The following is a 15,708-nucleotide window of genomic DNA, read 5'->3' as shown; positions in this document are numbered from 1 at the left end:
TATAATAATAAGAAAGAGAATATCAAAACAAATTCGATGATAAATGTTTAGTCCCAGCTGGTCCTAAAGCAGCAATTACCGGGTAAATCAGTGGGTAACCCGAAACAAAATTCAGTAACCAATTACCTACCCTCAATATTATTTTAACATGGGCATGTGCTTTAGAGTAGACATACCACCAGATGATAAATAATTAAATCTTCGTATAAATAGTGAAGTGCAAAAATAATGACATACCTCAAAACATACAGACGATATGGAAAATAAGACAGGAAGCCGAAAGGCTTCACAAGGACTTTAAGAATTTTGAACCCCATCAATGGTATTTCCATGAAAGGACATTCAGATTAGATAACGAATACGGAAAAAAGCCAGAAAGCAAACCCGGGAAGGGTCTAGAGAATTTTGAAAATTTTGAAAGGAATCCCGGGAGGGGTCCAACGGGGTATTACAGCTAGTATTTAAAAAACATTTTAGATAATTTCTATGTTTGTGAGCAAATGTTTGTTCTTAAGTGTGATTTTTTAAGTGCTATAGGAAAGTTTTTCAAATGAAACACATAAATTTCCGAAAAATGCATGAAATCTTTATATGAATCGATAGTACGGTTCATATAATTTAATGTTTGAAGATTATTTCATTCGAATGTTGACCGTGATTGCGCCTCAATTGGTCCATTCGCTCAGTCCAATTTTGGCATACTCTTTCCAAAATTTCGGAAACCTAAACGCCGAACGTGAACTCGCCTCTCAATAGATCCATTGGCATGTGGCACAGTCTTGTCGAAACCACATGTTATGCAAGTCAAGCTCTTGCATTTAGGGCAAAAAAAAGTTGGATATCATCTCACGATAGCGCTCACCATTCACAGTGACTTTACGATTCGCACCATCTTTAAAAAAGTACGGTCCAATGATGCCGCCAGCCCATAAACCGCACCAAACTGCGACTTTTTCTGGACGCATTGGCAGCTCTTGTAATGCTTCTGACTGATCTTCACTCCTAAATCGACAATTGTGCTTATGGGTACGTAACCCATTAAGCCAAAAATGAGCATCGTCTCTGAACAGATGATAGACAAAATGAGCGCGCGATGAACTTTCTTAACAGAGCACGCATTTTGATAATAAAATTTAATAATTGCCTGCATTGTTCGTTTCTGGTACTATATTCGTTTTTTGCGATATTTTTCGCTGATTAGTTTTTGAGATAATAGATTTTGATGCAAAAAAACTTGATGGATTTCTCGAACTGCCAGGGGTGACATTCTATTCTTAACGCAGACGTTGTTTATTAATGTCAATGCATTCACAGGGATATGGTGCATCTTGATGCGTTATTATATCCCGATGAATGTTGCAAAAGACAAGAGGAAAAAATGCTGCTAAGTTTGCACTGACAAGTTTATTTTTCCCATCGAAATAAAGCCGTTAAATTCATGTTAGCTGCATGTACTGCAAAGAGGGTTGATTTTTATATTTAACTTAATCCTTGTTGACTTTTGTTCATGGCGCGAAGCATTATATTCTTATAACAAATACTCTGGAATAAATACACATAATTTGGCCATAAGAGAAAATCTTCCGACCAAACATTTGTAAAAAAACCTATCGGCTAGTTGGCGAGCCGACCGAAATTGAAAAAACCACTCAATGTTTGAGTACATTGAGTGGTTTTTCTTATTTAAAAAACCACAATAAATCTAGCACGGTGTCTACCGATTTTAATAGAAGTTACATATATCTAAATCTGAACCAATTTTAACCAAAATTAGTCTTTGGACTATAATAGTGATATGTGGAAAAATTTTATGATGATTGGTTGAAAAAATGAGATCTCCACCTTGATCCAAAAAAGACAGACGGACAAACGATACCGAAAGATACGCGAACAGGCGGATATGGTGTTTTATTTTTTTCATCACTATCACCACCACAGTTGTGGTGTAAATTCAGTTTGTGTTTTTATAATACATGTCCCATATGGTGTCAATTAAGGTTTTTGAAGATATTTTTAAAGAACAGATAATGATGAGTACCAGACGATAGATCTTACATTGCCAACATGCCTTTCGCTAAGGACACACTTCTACCACTTCTATTTTGCTACATCCATTAGGAATGATATTAATAATATTAAAGTTATTGCTCTTCAATATTGTAGTTAAAAATATAGTAGCGTTAATATTGTAGAGTTAAAAATAAGCAACAGTTAGTGCTCTTCTATTTTTTGCTTTGACGAAAGATATTTTCTCCATTTGCTTCAGGACTAGGATTTAGAAGCTTAGAAACAACTTTGGTTTTTCCAGATCTGCCCCAAACTTGTAATGTTGTACAAGTGTGGTAGGACTCAATTTGCTGAGTTAAATGAAATAAAATCTGGAATTATTTTCTGGTGTGTTGCAGGGGTTGGTTTTAGGGCACCTTTTATACTTTACATTAATGATTTTTCAAAAGTCCTAGGACCAAGTCAGTGCAACACTTTTCTCTTTGCCGATGATATGCTTATTGATTGGATTAGATTGACAAGGATTTGAATTTTGGTAGCCATATTGACATTGTTCATTCTTGGGTTCATGGTAAAGATTGTACTCTGCTGGTATTCACCAGCTCACGCCTTTTAAATGCCACAGATTCTGTACGCATTGGAAGAAGTATCAGGAACTTTTGACTACAATCTTCAGAAATTGAAGCAAAACAGGTGGTTAGATTTTTGTATAATGTTCGTGTTTGCGATCACATTTTGAGGTACGTCAAAGACTTTCTGGGCACTTCCTTTTACCGTTATATTGATCTACGCAATACTATATTTTTCTACAAAGGTTGTTAAAAGTGGAGTGCTAGTGCCATTTTGTGAATATTTTCATTTTTCTCGCTTAAATAAAAGTAATTAAAGGGAGTTAAATACATTGTTTGCTTGTAAAACAAATGTCTTCTCATGAATTAAGAGGGAAGCAAATGATTGGTTTACTTTCAACTAATGGGATGGCTATCAGCACCACATGGTTTGGAACTCTGAGCACCGACATGTGTGGAGATTATCGTCATCACGAGAAGCTCAGCTGAAATCTACCAGGCGCGCCCAAAGGTTGCGGTTGGAAGTCGTAACAAAAAAGAATTGCGCCCTCTAAGGCTGAAGAAGTCAAGATCCAAGATCGGTTTATATGGCAGCTATATCAAAACATGGACCGATATGGCCCATTTGTAATACCAAATGACCTACACTAATAAGAAGCATTTGTGCAAAATTTCAAGCGGCTAGCTTTACTCCTTCGAAAGTTAGCGTGCTTTCAACAAACAGACGGACGGACATGGCTAGGTTGACCTAAAATGTCATGACGATCAAGAATATATATACTTTATGGGGTCAAAGCCGAATATTTCGAGGAGTTACAAACAGAATGACGAAATTAGTAGGCCCCCATCCTATGGACATAAACCTAAGCCAGTAATCGGCTTGTTGTGCGTTCTAAAAACTAAAAAGTAATCTAGAAAAATACAATTTTTAGTTAGGAATTCCGTGCTACTTACAAAACCCTTAATTGTTTTCCATACCACTCCCCTAAGTTGGTTCATATCTGGTATTATAGCGTTGTCTTTTAGCCGCGAAAGTCGGACAATGCTCCAAGAAAAATATAACAAATTCAAATAAAAAAAATCAGTGCCAAATTTTGTGCAGATCGGTTGAAAATTCTAGCTATATAAGTGCAAATCGGGCGATACATATATATGAGAGCTAATAAAAAAATCTAAAATCTGAACAGATTTTGATGAAATCATGCAGATATGTTAAAATCAGTAAAAAACAGTCCGTGCCAAATTTTACAACCTGCACTTTTATTACAAGAATACATGGACTCACAGACGGACATGGCTAAATCGATCGGTACTTATTAATGGGTCTAGCTCTTCTCCTTCTTAGCGTTGCTCTTCTCCTTCTTAGCGTTGCAAACAAATGCACAAACTTATAATACTCTGTACCACAGTGGTGGTGTAGGGTATAACAATATATAAATTTTCAATAGCGTTAAAATGGCTACGAAGTTTTAGTCGGAAAACATTGTTGGAATGGGAAAATATTCGAAGTTGGACGGATGAGGCATTCCAAAGAAACAGTGTAGATGGAAATTCAGAAAAAAGACTAATTTTTCTTCGTCAATTTGTACACCTATGTAGGCATTGTATAAATACATTTGTTTACAAAAAAAACTAAAAGTTTAAAGGCCAAATATTCATTAAATGCTGATAAAATGGGAATCTAATAAAATAATTTCAAAGAACATTTGCTCTTTGCCATCGTATATACATATAAATGGTGTTACGATTAAGGCAATATTGGAATAAATTGCCATCATATACCTATATATATATATATATATATGTATGAGGTTACGGCTTGGGCAATATTGAAATAAATTGGCTGCGTTAATGAGAAAGAAAAGTAAACAAAGAAATTCGATATATAGGACTCCAAAAGAGAGAAATACACTCAAACGTTCGGCCAGGCAGAAGAAATTGCACCCAATTTGTATATTATGATCATAAGGCTGAACAATAATATCGTTTAATGGCATAAATATTTTTATTACAGTTTTTGATTAGAAACGTGTTTAGAAGGTAACTATTAAATAGTCATATTACATTCAACCCAGTAACACTTTACGCATCATATATCTACTTGCATTACTACTCGAGTGAGGTCTTGGCTCTTCTTCGGGCTCGATACATTTCGATGAGCATAGATATTGCAGCAATGGGACTCGGTATTTGCCACAGAAATCCACAAATTTTATGTGTTCCACGCGATTGTCGAAGAAAACGCCTTTGCAGTTGGGATTCACACAGCAATTGGCACAACTGAGATATTCCAGTAGGGTTTGGGGAGCATCGCCGGTTTGAACTTCTAAGCCATTAGACTTTACTATACGAGCAGATAGCTCCATTAGGCTGGGAGGATTAAGAGCCATATCTTGAACAAAACGAACAACTAGAGGATTGTCTCGAAGGCTGAGCTAGAAATTTAGATTTTCGTCAAATGTCTGTATTTCGAAGTATCACAAATCACTTACCTCTGCCAAATTTTTTAGAGCTACAATGTCACGAGGCAAATGTTTTAATCGATTCTTATGTAGTAGCAAAGATTTGAGGGTTTTCAAACGAGCAATACTTGATGGCAGACTTTCAATAAGATTATCGCATAATACCAGCGCCTGTAGTTGGGTAAGCAAACCAACCGATTCTGGAACTTCTGTGATTAAATTTCCTCCAATTGATAGGACTTGTAGGCTAGAAAAAAAATCAGTGAAATACAGTGTCGATTTAATGTTTCCCCTAGCAGAACAAGGTTATTCAAAATTAATTGTAGTATTAGATGGAGATTAGAACAACAAGCAACAAGAAATAGAACATATTTTAACAAGATCTTAAAATTGAGAATCATTTTGAAATTTGTGGTAGTTGTTACAAAGCTTGGCCACTGCAACTAAGATTGCGCATTGTTCTTTCGTTATCTTGGTGATTTTCCTTCCAAAGCTCACACAGTAGGTGTGGTGTTGATTTCCCAGAAAATCTTTTTGTAATGATCATTTGGCTGATTCTGGAAATTATGGGAATTCAGACGCATTAAACTGGAACTACATATATGCCAAATTAATGGTGCAGATGCCAATGGTTTTGCAAAGATTTTAGCTGTGCTAAAAAATATAGATAATCTTTGGACTAAAAAAACAAGAGATTTCGGCGGCAGTGTAGACATTTTTTATAGTACTGGTGACCCTTAATAAAAAGATTATCAAGTTTTATATATGTATAGACAGTTGTAGGTTTAAATACATGTGCCTACTACACTCCCCATTCACTCATACCAAAATGGGGTATTTGCGCAAGTGGCTTATGAATAAAAAAAAATGAAATTCATTGTGAAAAGCTTTGTTAGTATACAGACGAACCTTTGCATTTTCCATATATCTTTGCTTATCGCTGTTATTTTATTGCCTCCCATATATAGGTATTTCAATTGTCTCATTTCGATTAATTGCTCCGGGAAATGAGTCAACAAATTGCCGCTCAAATTTAATTCTTTCAAAGAGCACTGCTGGTTTTTGCCATGGGTAAATGCCTTGGGCAAGGATTGGTTTGTCAGCTGATTGTTTTTGGCAACCAAAGTGACCAGAAATGGCATAGAGAAGACCGCTGCAGGCAGTTCAGTCAGGCAGTTATAGCTTAAATCCAAAGTACGCAAATTAACGAACGTTTTTATTGTTGTGGGAAAACATTTCAATCGATTATTATTGACCAGCAGAATTTCAATGTCCTTCTGCGATTTGAGACGCTGTTTGGTTTCCGAGTAGAGATCATCTTCCAGGGTTATATCATAGAGGTTCATGCGGCTATAATCCAGAGTCTTTTGTTCACGTGAATCCGTATCACTGCTGTCCGATGTATAAACTTCCATTGTCTTTTATCGCACTCTCTTCGTATATACGAGTAATAAATATTTATTTAAATGTTCATTAACTGACTGTCTCTGTTAACAATGAACAGAATCTGTTTGGTGTTGGTTTCGTTTTTCTTCCTTCGTTTAAACAAAAAATATCAATCTTTTGCTTTTGTCACATTATTTCCGTTTCTGACTCTTTTTTTCACTAGCCTTGGGGCAGGGAACTGGAAATTAATGTTCTTATTACTGCTGGCTTTTCCGTCCGTGTTTCGAAACGTTCGTTTTGCAAATGATAATCGAAATTATTTGCTCTGCTCGATTAAGCTACTCTGCTTCAAAGAAAATAAAGCAAATTTTAATCTTTGTCAGACGGACGCATCAACAACGACGCTATAAATTACAAATTGTATTTTAAATCAATGTGGTTCATTGGTAGTTGTACATTTGGCCTATGTGTGGTAGGTGTATATGGATGTTTGTAAATGCGTACACCATTGTGCCTTGGAGGTTTGGTATCATAAACATTTTTTGTTTATTTACCCATTAAAACTTTCTCAGCACAATCTAGGAAAATGCTCAAAACCCGTAGAGATAGAAATAAATACAAACATGTTATTCATGAAGAGACTCAAAATGCTCCCTTTGAAATTCATTACATTAATATTCCGTTCCGTGTATTATCTATCTCTTCTACTACGATTTCAATATTCGTATAACCACCTGTTTCATAACATAGTTGAAAATAAAATTGAATTGAAAGTAAATGAGAAGGTAGACGATTTGGCGGTGATGGCCAGATGACTGCCGTCAATAAACTTGGTTAACCCGAAGCCTTTCGGGTCGACGCAGTGCGAGTTAAGGGGACGTTGGAGTATTTCCTTTGTCATTTCCCGGCTTTCGCGTTTAGCAGATACCGGCACTTAGGTGGAGACACAATACCAGACGTGAACCAATTTAGGGGAGTGGTATTGAAAACAATTAAGGATTATGTAAGTAGCACGTAATTCCAACTTTAAATTCTCTTTTTAGAGGTGACTTTAGTTTTTAGAGCGCATGGGGCGGATTATTATCTGCACCCTCTTTGCAACCTAACCTAACCTAACCATCTGAAGTAGAGTCATGTCTTAAGCAGTAACGTTGCAGTTTGAGAAACATTTACCACATTTTTGATATACTCGTATTTTAATTCATAATTGTAGAAAGTATTTCCTTGTTCAATTGATTCACAGTGTGCTTCGTCTGTGTTATCAGCTCAGTTTTTTATATTTTTTGCAAAGTCATCTATTATGTATATGTGATGCATGAAAATAATGACTTTCTAAGAATGTTTTGCATATATTTATTATAAAATTGTTCTGCGTATACATAGAAGGTATGTGTAGCATGGTTGTTGATGCAATACCACAATGTAGGCATATCTAAGCCTTGAAAACTTTAAACATTGGCAGAGCAACCTTTCTTAAAAATTAATATATATATATATAAAACAGCCGACTTCTTGAAGAAAAAAAAACGTTGTCATTTATTTTCCAACTATGTATGTACATAGAAATCGATTTGAAAACTGCCTTCTTAAAATAATATGTACTTTTGTTTATGAAAATACATCGTGTTCTCAATAAATTGAAAAGATTTTTGGTATGAAAAAAAATTTCCATATTTAAAATAGTTTTCAAATATACATAATTCAAAGTTAAGCATGTCCGCCTATGACGTCGAACACCTGTTCAAATACCGGCGTGAACATCAGACAAATTTTTCAGCGTCAGTTATTCTCTTGCTTATGCTGGCTACATCTGTGAGGTATCCTGCCATGTTAAAACTTCTCTTCACCAAATTTCGTGTAGATCAGTCGTTAATTGTTGCATATACGTCATTATAGGTGTTAATCGGGCTATGCATTTATATGGGTGCTTTTGAAATCTGATATGATTTTTATCAAACTCCGTACATATTGTGTTTGCGAGCATTTTAAAAAGGTAGGTTAAGAAATGAGCATGCAGAGCTGTAATGCGAACCCGGCGACGCATACATATATCTCAATCTGAACCGATTTGTATTAACTTCAGCAAAAATTTTAGGTATCATAAAAGTCCACATTATTGCAATATTAGTCAAAATCGATCGGACATATAAATGGGAGCTACATATATCAATTTTTGAGCCGAAACGTTAACATGTTTCATCTCTAGACAAAATTTTTAGAAAATCGTATCCAATATGCGATTTGTACTTTGTTGAGTAACAGTCTATCCCGGCACACAGGCTGGAACTTTGAGCTCCGATCTGTGTGGTGGTCATATGTAGTTATCACGAGTAGCTCAGCTCAGAGCTACCGGGTGCGTCCATAGGTTGCAGTGGATGGGATGCTTCGTATACGAAGTAGCTGCAACTGCAGTCGCGGACAATCAGCGGTATCGAGTGGAGAGTCTCAGTGAGAGGTCAGGTGGCACCGGCTCTTGCTTAAAATACTGAGTGCCTATGATGCTCGATATGACAAGGCGAAATTTTTTTTGCGACTTTTAATAACCAATGGCTATCACGTTCCCGCAGCGATCGGGCCTATGCACCGGAACGAGCTTACTCATCTTTAGGAGCTGACGAGGATCGCTACCTCCACATGCTATGTGGCTACAACAACAACATGTGTGTAATCGCCATAAAAATCCGTTATGGGTTTTTTCGTAAATACGTCTTTTTGGACGTTCCATACTAAACATCTGGCCAATTAAAAATATCTCAAAAAAATCGTCTTCTGTAAAATTTGTTTTTTTCCAAATCGAGTTTTTTTCCAAAAAGGCCCCATATGTTATTTTGTTAAGCAAAGGTTATTTTAGAAAACACAATTTCTTTGCCACAAATACAGGTGAATATAATTTGGAGTTGACTTTACTCTTTTATATGGCTTGCAACATTAGACTTTAAGGTGCATTTATAAAAGGTGTTTTTTTTAACTATTATCTTTTTGACAACACTCGTTTAAACAGCTCACGCACGTTTCATGTTTTGTTTCACTGTCAAACATCTTCAGTTTGGTCTACCGTGAGTCTTCTTACGAACGAACAACGATTGCAAATTATTGAATTTTATTATTAAAATGAGTGTTCTGTTAAGAAAGTTCCATTTTACGACGAAGCTCATTTTTGGCTCATTTAAATAAGCAGAATTGTTGATTTTGAAGTGAAGATCAGCCAGAAGCATTGCAAAGCTACCAATGCTGGTTGCATCATTGGACCGCACTGCTTCAAAGATGAAGCGAATCGTTAGGTAACTGCGAATGGTGAGTGCTACGGTGAGATGACATCCAACTTTTTGGCCCAAAATGCAAGAGCTTGACTTGCATGGCATGTGGTTTCAACGAGATGGTGCCACATGCCACACAGCACGCGTAACAATGGACTTATTGATTTGACTTCTTGAGCCTTTAGAAGGCGCAATTATTACCCAATTTGGCTGAAATTTTGCACAATGACTTCTGCTGCTACAACTCTACCAAGTATGGCCTAAAGTGGTCTATAACCTGATATAGCTCCCATATATACGGATCTCTCGATTCAATTTCTTGAGCCTCCAAAAAGCGCGATTATTATTCGATTTGGTTGAAATTTTGAACAATGACTTCCGTATGACTCTCAAGAACTCTGCCAAGTATGGCCTAAATCGGTGTTAACCTGATACAGCTTCCATATACAGTCTCTCGATTTGAGTTCCTAAGCGTATAGAAGACTTTTAGGTATGAAAACACCTATTAGTTAAAGGGGGACTTCGTATATGCATTTTTTTGGATTCTTCTTGTGGGTTTCTCTAACGATTAGTAAATAATAAACAATTTTTGTCGAACAGTTTCGATTTTATGAAAAAATTTTACACGGAATTTTAGACGGAAGTACTTATAAAAGTAGAAGAGAGTTTTTTGGGGTTTGTTGTTCTTGTCGATTATGTTCGATTCCCTTTGCAGTCGGGTATCGATTGAGCTTAAATTAAAATTTTTTGATGATCTAATTCAGGATTTTAACCACGTAAAGAACTCTGCCAAGTATGGCCTAAATCGATGGCCCCTTGCCGATGAAGGACTTATCGCGTCAATCCGGTACGTACAACCGGTTGTCCGAATCAAGCTCAATGATAAGGGACCTCCTTTCTACAGCCAAGTCGGCGGCGTGCCGCAGTGCGACACCTCTTGACCAATTTGAAAAAATTCTAAAAAATTAAAAATTTAGTTAATTTTATTATAATCAAAACTATTTAAAAATTAAAAATTAAATTGTTATTTACAAATAAAAAATTTAAATTTAAAAGCTTAATTAGTGCCGCGGTGTGCTGTGGACCACTGTACGTAGAGCGCATCAGCTGTTTATAAACAACATCATGCCCCAAAACATGACGTTGTTTTTTCCATAGTCTGCAACACTACCGGCAAAAGTTAAATTGTGTTGAATTTTTCGATGGTTTTAAAGATGCTACAAGTTTGTGTCACCTTTCTTTTGCTGATATCACAACACACTTTCGCTGGCACACCCGAAGAAGAGCAGGGAGTGCGCTATGCAAACAAATGCGAGACCTGTAAAATTCTGGCCACCGAACTGCAGGAGCGGCTTTCCGAGACTGGCAAGTCTCACGATGTTATCGAGACTGGCTATTCAGTGGACGATGTGAAACCTAAAAAACGCAAAGAATACCGTCGAAGTGAGCTGCGTTTATTGGAATCCATAGAGAATGTGTGCGATCGAATTTTGGAGTACAATTTGCATAAGGAACGTAGTGATAGCACACGATTTGCCAAAGGCATGTCAGAGACTTTCAAGACATTGCATGGACTAGTAGACAAAGGCGTGAAAGTAGATTTGGGTATTCCATTAGAGTTATGGGACAAGCCACCAGTGGAGGTAACACAAATGAAGAGTCAATGTGAAAATATGCTTGAAACCTATGAAGACGCCATATACGAGTGGTATTTCCATAAGCAGGATGAAAAGAATCTAATTGACCATTTGTGTGCCGAACAAGTCTTAGCTGTGGACGATAGGAAATGCCTTAAGGAATCTCTCAAAATAAGCGATAAGAAGAATAAAAAGTCGAAAGGCGATAAAGAGGACTTATGAACATGCATGTAGAACAAGCAAATAAATCATGTGATTCCTGATCTTTATGTATGATGCTTTTATTCCACAAGCTAAGAATTGTTACATTTCATATACATTTCGATCTCCATATATTTATATATACTAATAAAACGACTGTTTAAAAATCCCCATTTTGTGGTATGATCAAAAATGTCGTTTGTAACTTAGTGCTAGAACCTATTTTAAATGTACTTTAAAGAATGCAAATTTTTGGTTTATTTCATAAAAGGGGGCTGTTGGTCCATTTCCCGCCCCATTTTATATTAAATTTGTTTACTTATCAAAAGATTGGTCCACCCGGGACCAAACCCCAAAATACATAGTGCTATGTTATGAAAAGTCGAACTGGAGTAAGGAAATACTTATTCAAATGCGGATTTCATTGGCATAAATCAAATTTTTCCCGTCATATGCCGATGTTCATATTCTGGGTTTTACATTCACTTTTGCCTCATAATCACCGAAAAATAAAAGCAAAATTTAGTTTAATTTTCATTTATTCACATCTTCACATACAACAAGTCTTTACAATCTTGTATAAAATTAGTGGGAATAGCATTTTTTGATAATAAAACGTAGTTTTCAAGAGGTATTTGGCAAAGGGAAACACAGCTTTTGGGGGGAAATGTCGGCATTTCACAAAGCCCCAAACTCATTTAAAAATATTTGGGAGTACAATTTCTGGACCATTTAATGGTTTTCGCAAAATGCAAATTTGCTTATGAACATTCATTCCATTAAGGAACAGGGGGAAACTTCTCGACAACCTCTGCCGCCTGAGTATACAACACACTGCTACTAAAACAGATAGGTTTCATGGATTTAACAATTTTCTTTACAAAATAATATCGTGGCTTATAAAATCAAATTTTTGCTTTTTTTTTGACTCCATGCAGGATGTCCGTCCAGCTTACGACCATTAAGTTGAATGCTTCTATTCAAAAAATAGCATTACAAACATTTTTAAAATGTGTGATGTTGTTAAAACATTTTACTGGCTACTCGGATCACGATTTCTGGTCCGCCGATTTAAATCAACAATCCCATGGCAGCCGGTTGTACGTACAGGATTGGCCCGATGGAGTGCAATAAGAGACAAGCTTAACAATGTCTATAACAAAAAAACACAAAACAAATTTCACTGCAATCAAACAATTTTCAAATTTAAATTTGTTTTTTTAATTTCAATTTCTTTTTTTTTTAATAATTTTGGCTAACAATTAAAAAATCATTATGTCAATATAAATGTTCTTATTTATAAAAATGTGAAATTTAGTTAGATACCATAAGGAAATCGAGAGTCTGGTGTTAATGGGTAAAATCGGTTGCATTAAATTTGAGTGGAATAGACAAAAGTAGGCAACACTGATTTGTAGTCTTATACGTTTACCGTTATTTCAATTCTATTTTATCCTTACTCGGTTCGGTGTCGTATCTGTGCGGTGCGGTGTTTTTAGTAAATATTTTTTAAAATTTGCCTTCTTTTTTTTAATTTTAATTATGTTCAAAGTGGTGTTTATAGTTATTTTATGTTTATCATTAACGAATTGTGCTGATATCGAATGTCCCTCGCTGGTGGATGCAGACAGCCTGTCTCAAACTCAACTGCTTGAGAGACTTACTCATGGTTGCCGCTACGATCGTTTGGAGCGACCGGTTACTTTTTCCGAATCGGGCAGTCGTCTACCGGTGGACGTTTATGTGCGATGGTATGTTTACTTCATGCAGAATTTGGAAGCTCATGATTTGCAGTTCAAAATACATGCTTTGCTACAATTGCGCTTTCTGGATCCGCGTCTGACGTTTCGTAAGGTGGCTCCCAAACGCAAGCAGCCAATACTGGGTGAGAAACAACTGCGCGACAATTTATGGGTGCCTCACATCTTTCTGGCCAATGAACGTGATTCCAGCATTATGGGTACGAATGAAAAAGATATTCTAACCTCAATTTCTCCAGACGGTACGGTAATTATCTCGAGCCGCATTAAGGCAACTTTGTACTGCTGGATGAATTTGCAAAAATTCCCCTTCGATGAGCAGCATTGTTCGACATATTTGGAGAGCTGGATGTACAACACATCTGAATTGGTTCTGCACTGGGAACAAAAGAGACCAATAACGTTTGATCCAGATTTGCACTTGACAGAGTATATACTTCAAGAAGCCTGGAGCAATGAGTCAGTGATCAATGCTGATTTGAATGACCTGCGCCATGGGGCATTTGCGGGTAATTATAGTTCACTCGACTTTACTGTTGGATTTTCGCGTGAGGTTGGATTCTATTTGATGGACTATTTTCTGCCCTCAATGTTGATTGTGGGCATATCGTGGGTCTCATTTTGGCTAAGGGCCGATCAAGCGCCTCCAAGGATTATGTTGGGAACATCAACAATGTTAACCTTTATAACATTGGCTTCGGCTCAAGGTGAGCATTGATGAACAAATTTTCTCTTATTTCAACTGATCCACTCAAGCCTTGTTGTATTTCCCTTTAACACAGGAAAAACTTTGCCCAAAGTAAGCTACATCAAAGTGTCAGAGGTTTGGTTTTTGGGTTGCACGTTGTTTATCTTTGGCAGTTTACTTGAATTTGCTTTCGTGAACACGGTAATACGCCGCAGACGCAATGTAGACGTGAAATCAATGAGCAGCAAACACATATTGAAATCCACAATCCCACCTCGTATTTCGAAACGTAAAATACGATCTCGTTCACTCTCGTCGGCTACACTGGGAACAGACAGTATTTCTCTTACGGGAGCACCAACGTACAACAACTACATGACGGTGCACAACTTTCCCATAAATACTATCAAAGAAACTGAGAGTGACACCGACAGCATTTCCAAAGTGACATCTTTCACTACCACCACCAACAATCAAAAGGTGGATATGGGGCTCTTGGAGCGAAGGGGCTTTAACAATTGCCATGGTGATGACGATGAAGATGGCTGGACCACACTTACTCCCGAACAATTATCGCAGTGGATTGATGTTCGAGCCCGTGTCCTGTTTCCCTTAACCTTTCTGGTGTTCAACGCTTTCTTCTGGACATTTGTGTATATTTTTTAGTTCCTCTCTGTATTTTATTCCTGATATTACATTCTTTACATTCCTAGTCTTGTTCAATTTTGTAAACTTGCATGTGCCTCCAGCAATACTATTTTATACCATAAAGATGTAAAAACATTTTATTTCAATAAATGTACGCTTTTTCTTTTTTATTCTCAAGCCATATTTACAGTTAGGGAAAATGTGGCTTCCAAAATATTCCTCACATGGAAATAAGACTGTGATTGATTGACTGTAAGATTTTTTAGAAACGGTTCTTAACTTTTTTGGATGGGAACCCAAAACACTGCTGCTACAACAACAAAATAGTAGTTGACTAGTTGTAATACGGTTGTTTATGTTTCTGTAAAAATGGTTGGGTCATATCCTACGCGCGATGAAATGCGAGAAGTGTCCTAGACTGGAACCCGCAGCGAAGAAGGGCACGCTCGAAAAACACATGGATCCGTTGCACTAATAGAGAGTTGGAGTCAACCCCAACGATAGTTAGCTGGAGAGAGCTTGTTGTTGCCCTATGTTCACGATGAACATTTAATTATTGGTCTTTTCGAACGGTCTGGTCGAAACCTTTCTATAAATATCACTTATGTTAACTGACTGCAACGTTGTAAGGATAAGATTTTGTCCTAAAAATTGTAACTAATTATAATACTAAGATGATAGATGGTCACAAAGAGCGGGCTGTGGGCGTCTACTTGATTCTGATGGCAGACTACCAATTAAAGCTAACCTAACCTAATAAGTAGGAACCATGGTAAACAATTTTAGCAACAACAGACATGTGGAAGAAAAAATTTTTGGTACCAAAAATTCGATTTGTAAAACGTGTTTTTTCAGTAGGGTATGTAGATTTTTCTGTGCCACTATATATTTATATAAATAGGTAATTATTCTATCGCAGCTCTGGTACTTGTGTTTACAAAATCCGGAAAAAAACTATAAACAATTAACCTAGCAAAGGAGAATGAAAGTCCTGTGATATCGCCTTACGAAATCTGAGAGAAATCGAAACTAATATCCCCGCATATAAAACCCATACGTCAGAAACGCCTAATGTATCTGGTTTAATACTTTG

General features: G+C 36.6%; 3 protein-coding genes and 1 long non-coding RNA gene across 7 annotated transcripts; 2 read left to right on the top strand and 2 right to left on the bottom strand.

Annotated features, from left to right (window-relative positions):
• Positions 1–4,562: 4,562 nt before the first annotated feature.
• On the bottom strand, positions 4,563–6,740 carry LOC106084196 (leucine-rich repeat-containing protein 58). The gene is made up of 3 exons (XM_013247734.2): positions 5,948–6,740; positions 5,069–5,285; positions 4,563–5,011 (listed from the first exon to the last, which is right to left on the bottom strand). Exons 1-3 carry the CDS (start codon positions 6,451–6,453, stop codon positions 4,643–4,645), a joined length of 1,092 nt encoding a protein of 363 aa, XP_013103188.1. The 5' UTR covers positions 6,454–6,740; the 3' UTR covers positions 4,563–4,642.
• Positions 6,741–10,797: 4,057 nt separating this feature from the next.
• On the top strand, positions 10,798–11,587 carry LOC106084197 (protein canopy homolog 4). Its single transcript, XM_013247735.2, has one exon. The coding sequence runs from the start codon at positions 10,884–10,886 to the stop codon at positions 11,538–11,540; it is 657 nt and encodes a 218-aa protein (XP_013103189.1). The 5' UTR covers positions 10,798–10,883; the 3' UTR covers positions 11,541–11,587.
• A 453-nt stretch (positions 11,588–12,040) lies between these two features.
• Positions 12,041–12,646, bottom strand: LOC106084200 (uncharacterized). The gene is made up of 2 exons (XR_001220764.2): positions 12,557–12,646; positions 12,041–12,495 (listed from the first exon to the last, which is right to left on the bottom strand). It is a non-coding gene; the product is annotated as an uncharacterized LOC106084200 (long non-coding RNA).
• A 144-nt stretch (positions 12,647–12,790) lies between these two features.
• On the top strand, positions 12,791–14,765 carry LOC106084170 (pH-sensitive chloride channel 2). 4 transcript variants are annotated; one of them, XM_059368247.1, is made up of 3 exons: positions 12,791–12,876; positions 13,147–13,986; positions 14,062–14,765. In XM_059368247.1, the coding sequence occupies exons 1-3, from the start codon at positions 12,873–12,875 to the stop codon at positions 14,631–14,633; spliced, it is 1,416 nt and encodes a 471-aa protein (XP_059224230.1). In that variant the 5' UTR covers positions 12,791–12,872; the 3' UTR covers positions 14,634–14,765. The 4 variants fall into 4 exon arrangements, with proteins under 4 accessions (XP_059224230.1, XP_059224228.1, XP_059224229.1 ...); XM_059368245.1 differs by having other exon boundaries at positions 12,858–12,876; positions 13,072–13,986; XM_059368246.1 differs by lacking the exon at positions 12,791–12,876 and adding an exon at positions 12,901–12,916 and having other exon boundaries at positions 13,072–13,986.
• Positions 14,766–15,708: the final 943 nt, after the last annotated feature.

This window comes from Stomoxys calcitrans, chromosome 4, assembly GCF_963082655.1.
Source record: "Stomoxys calcitrans chromosome 4, idStoCalc2.1, whole genome shotgun sequence".
NCBI lineage: Eukaryota > Metazoa > Arthropoda > Insecta > Diptera > Muscidae > Stomoxys > Stomoxys calcitrans.
Note: the sequence above shows the minus strand (reverse complement) of the source record. Positions and strands in the feature narration are given on the sequence as shown.

Bases quoted from the DNA above. Each gene is read 5' to 3' on its own strand.
- LOC106084196 (XM_013247734.2), bottom strand. From the start codon at position 6,453: ATGGAAGTTTATACATCGGACAGCAGTGATACGGATTCACGTGAACAA. The intron at 5,286-5,947 runs GTTCGTCTGTAT...TTTTTTTTCTAG, and splicing joins GATATATGGAAAATGCAAAG to CCTACAAGTCCTATCAATTG. The intron at 5,012-5,068 runs GTAAGTGATTTG...CTAAATTTCTAG, and splicing joins CTCTAAAAAATTTGGCAGAG to CTCAGCCTTCGAGACAATCC.
- LOC106084197 (XM_013247735.2), top strand. From the start codon at position 10,884: ATGGTTTTAAAGATGCTACAAGTTTGTGTCACCTTTCTTTTGCTGATA.
- LOC106084170 (XM_013247683.2), top strand. From the start codon at position 13,062: ATGTTCAAAGTGGTGTTTATAGTTATTTTATGTTTATCATTAACGAAT. The intron at 13,987-14,061 runs GTGAGCATTGAT...CCTTTAACACAG, and splicing joins AACATTGGCTTCGGCTCAAG to GAAAAACTTTGCCCAAAGTA.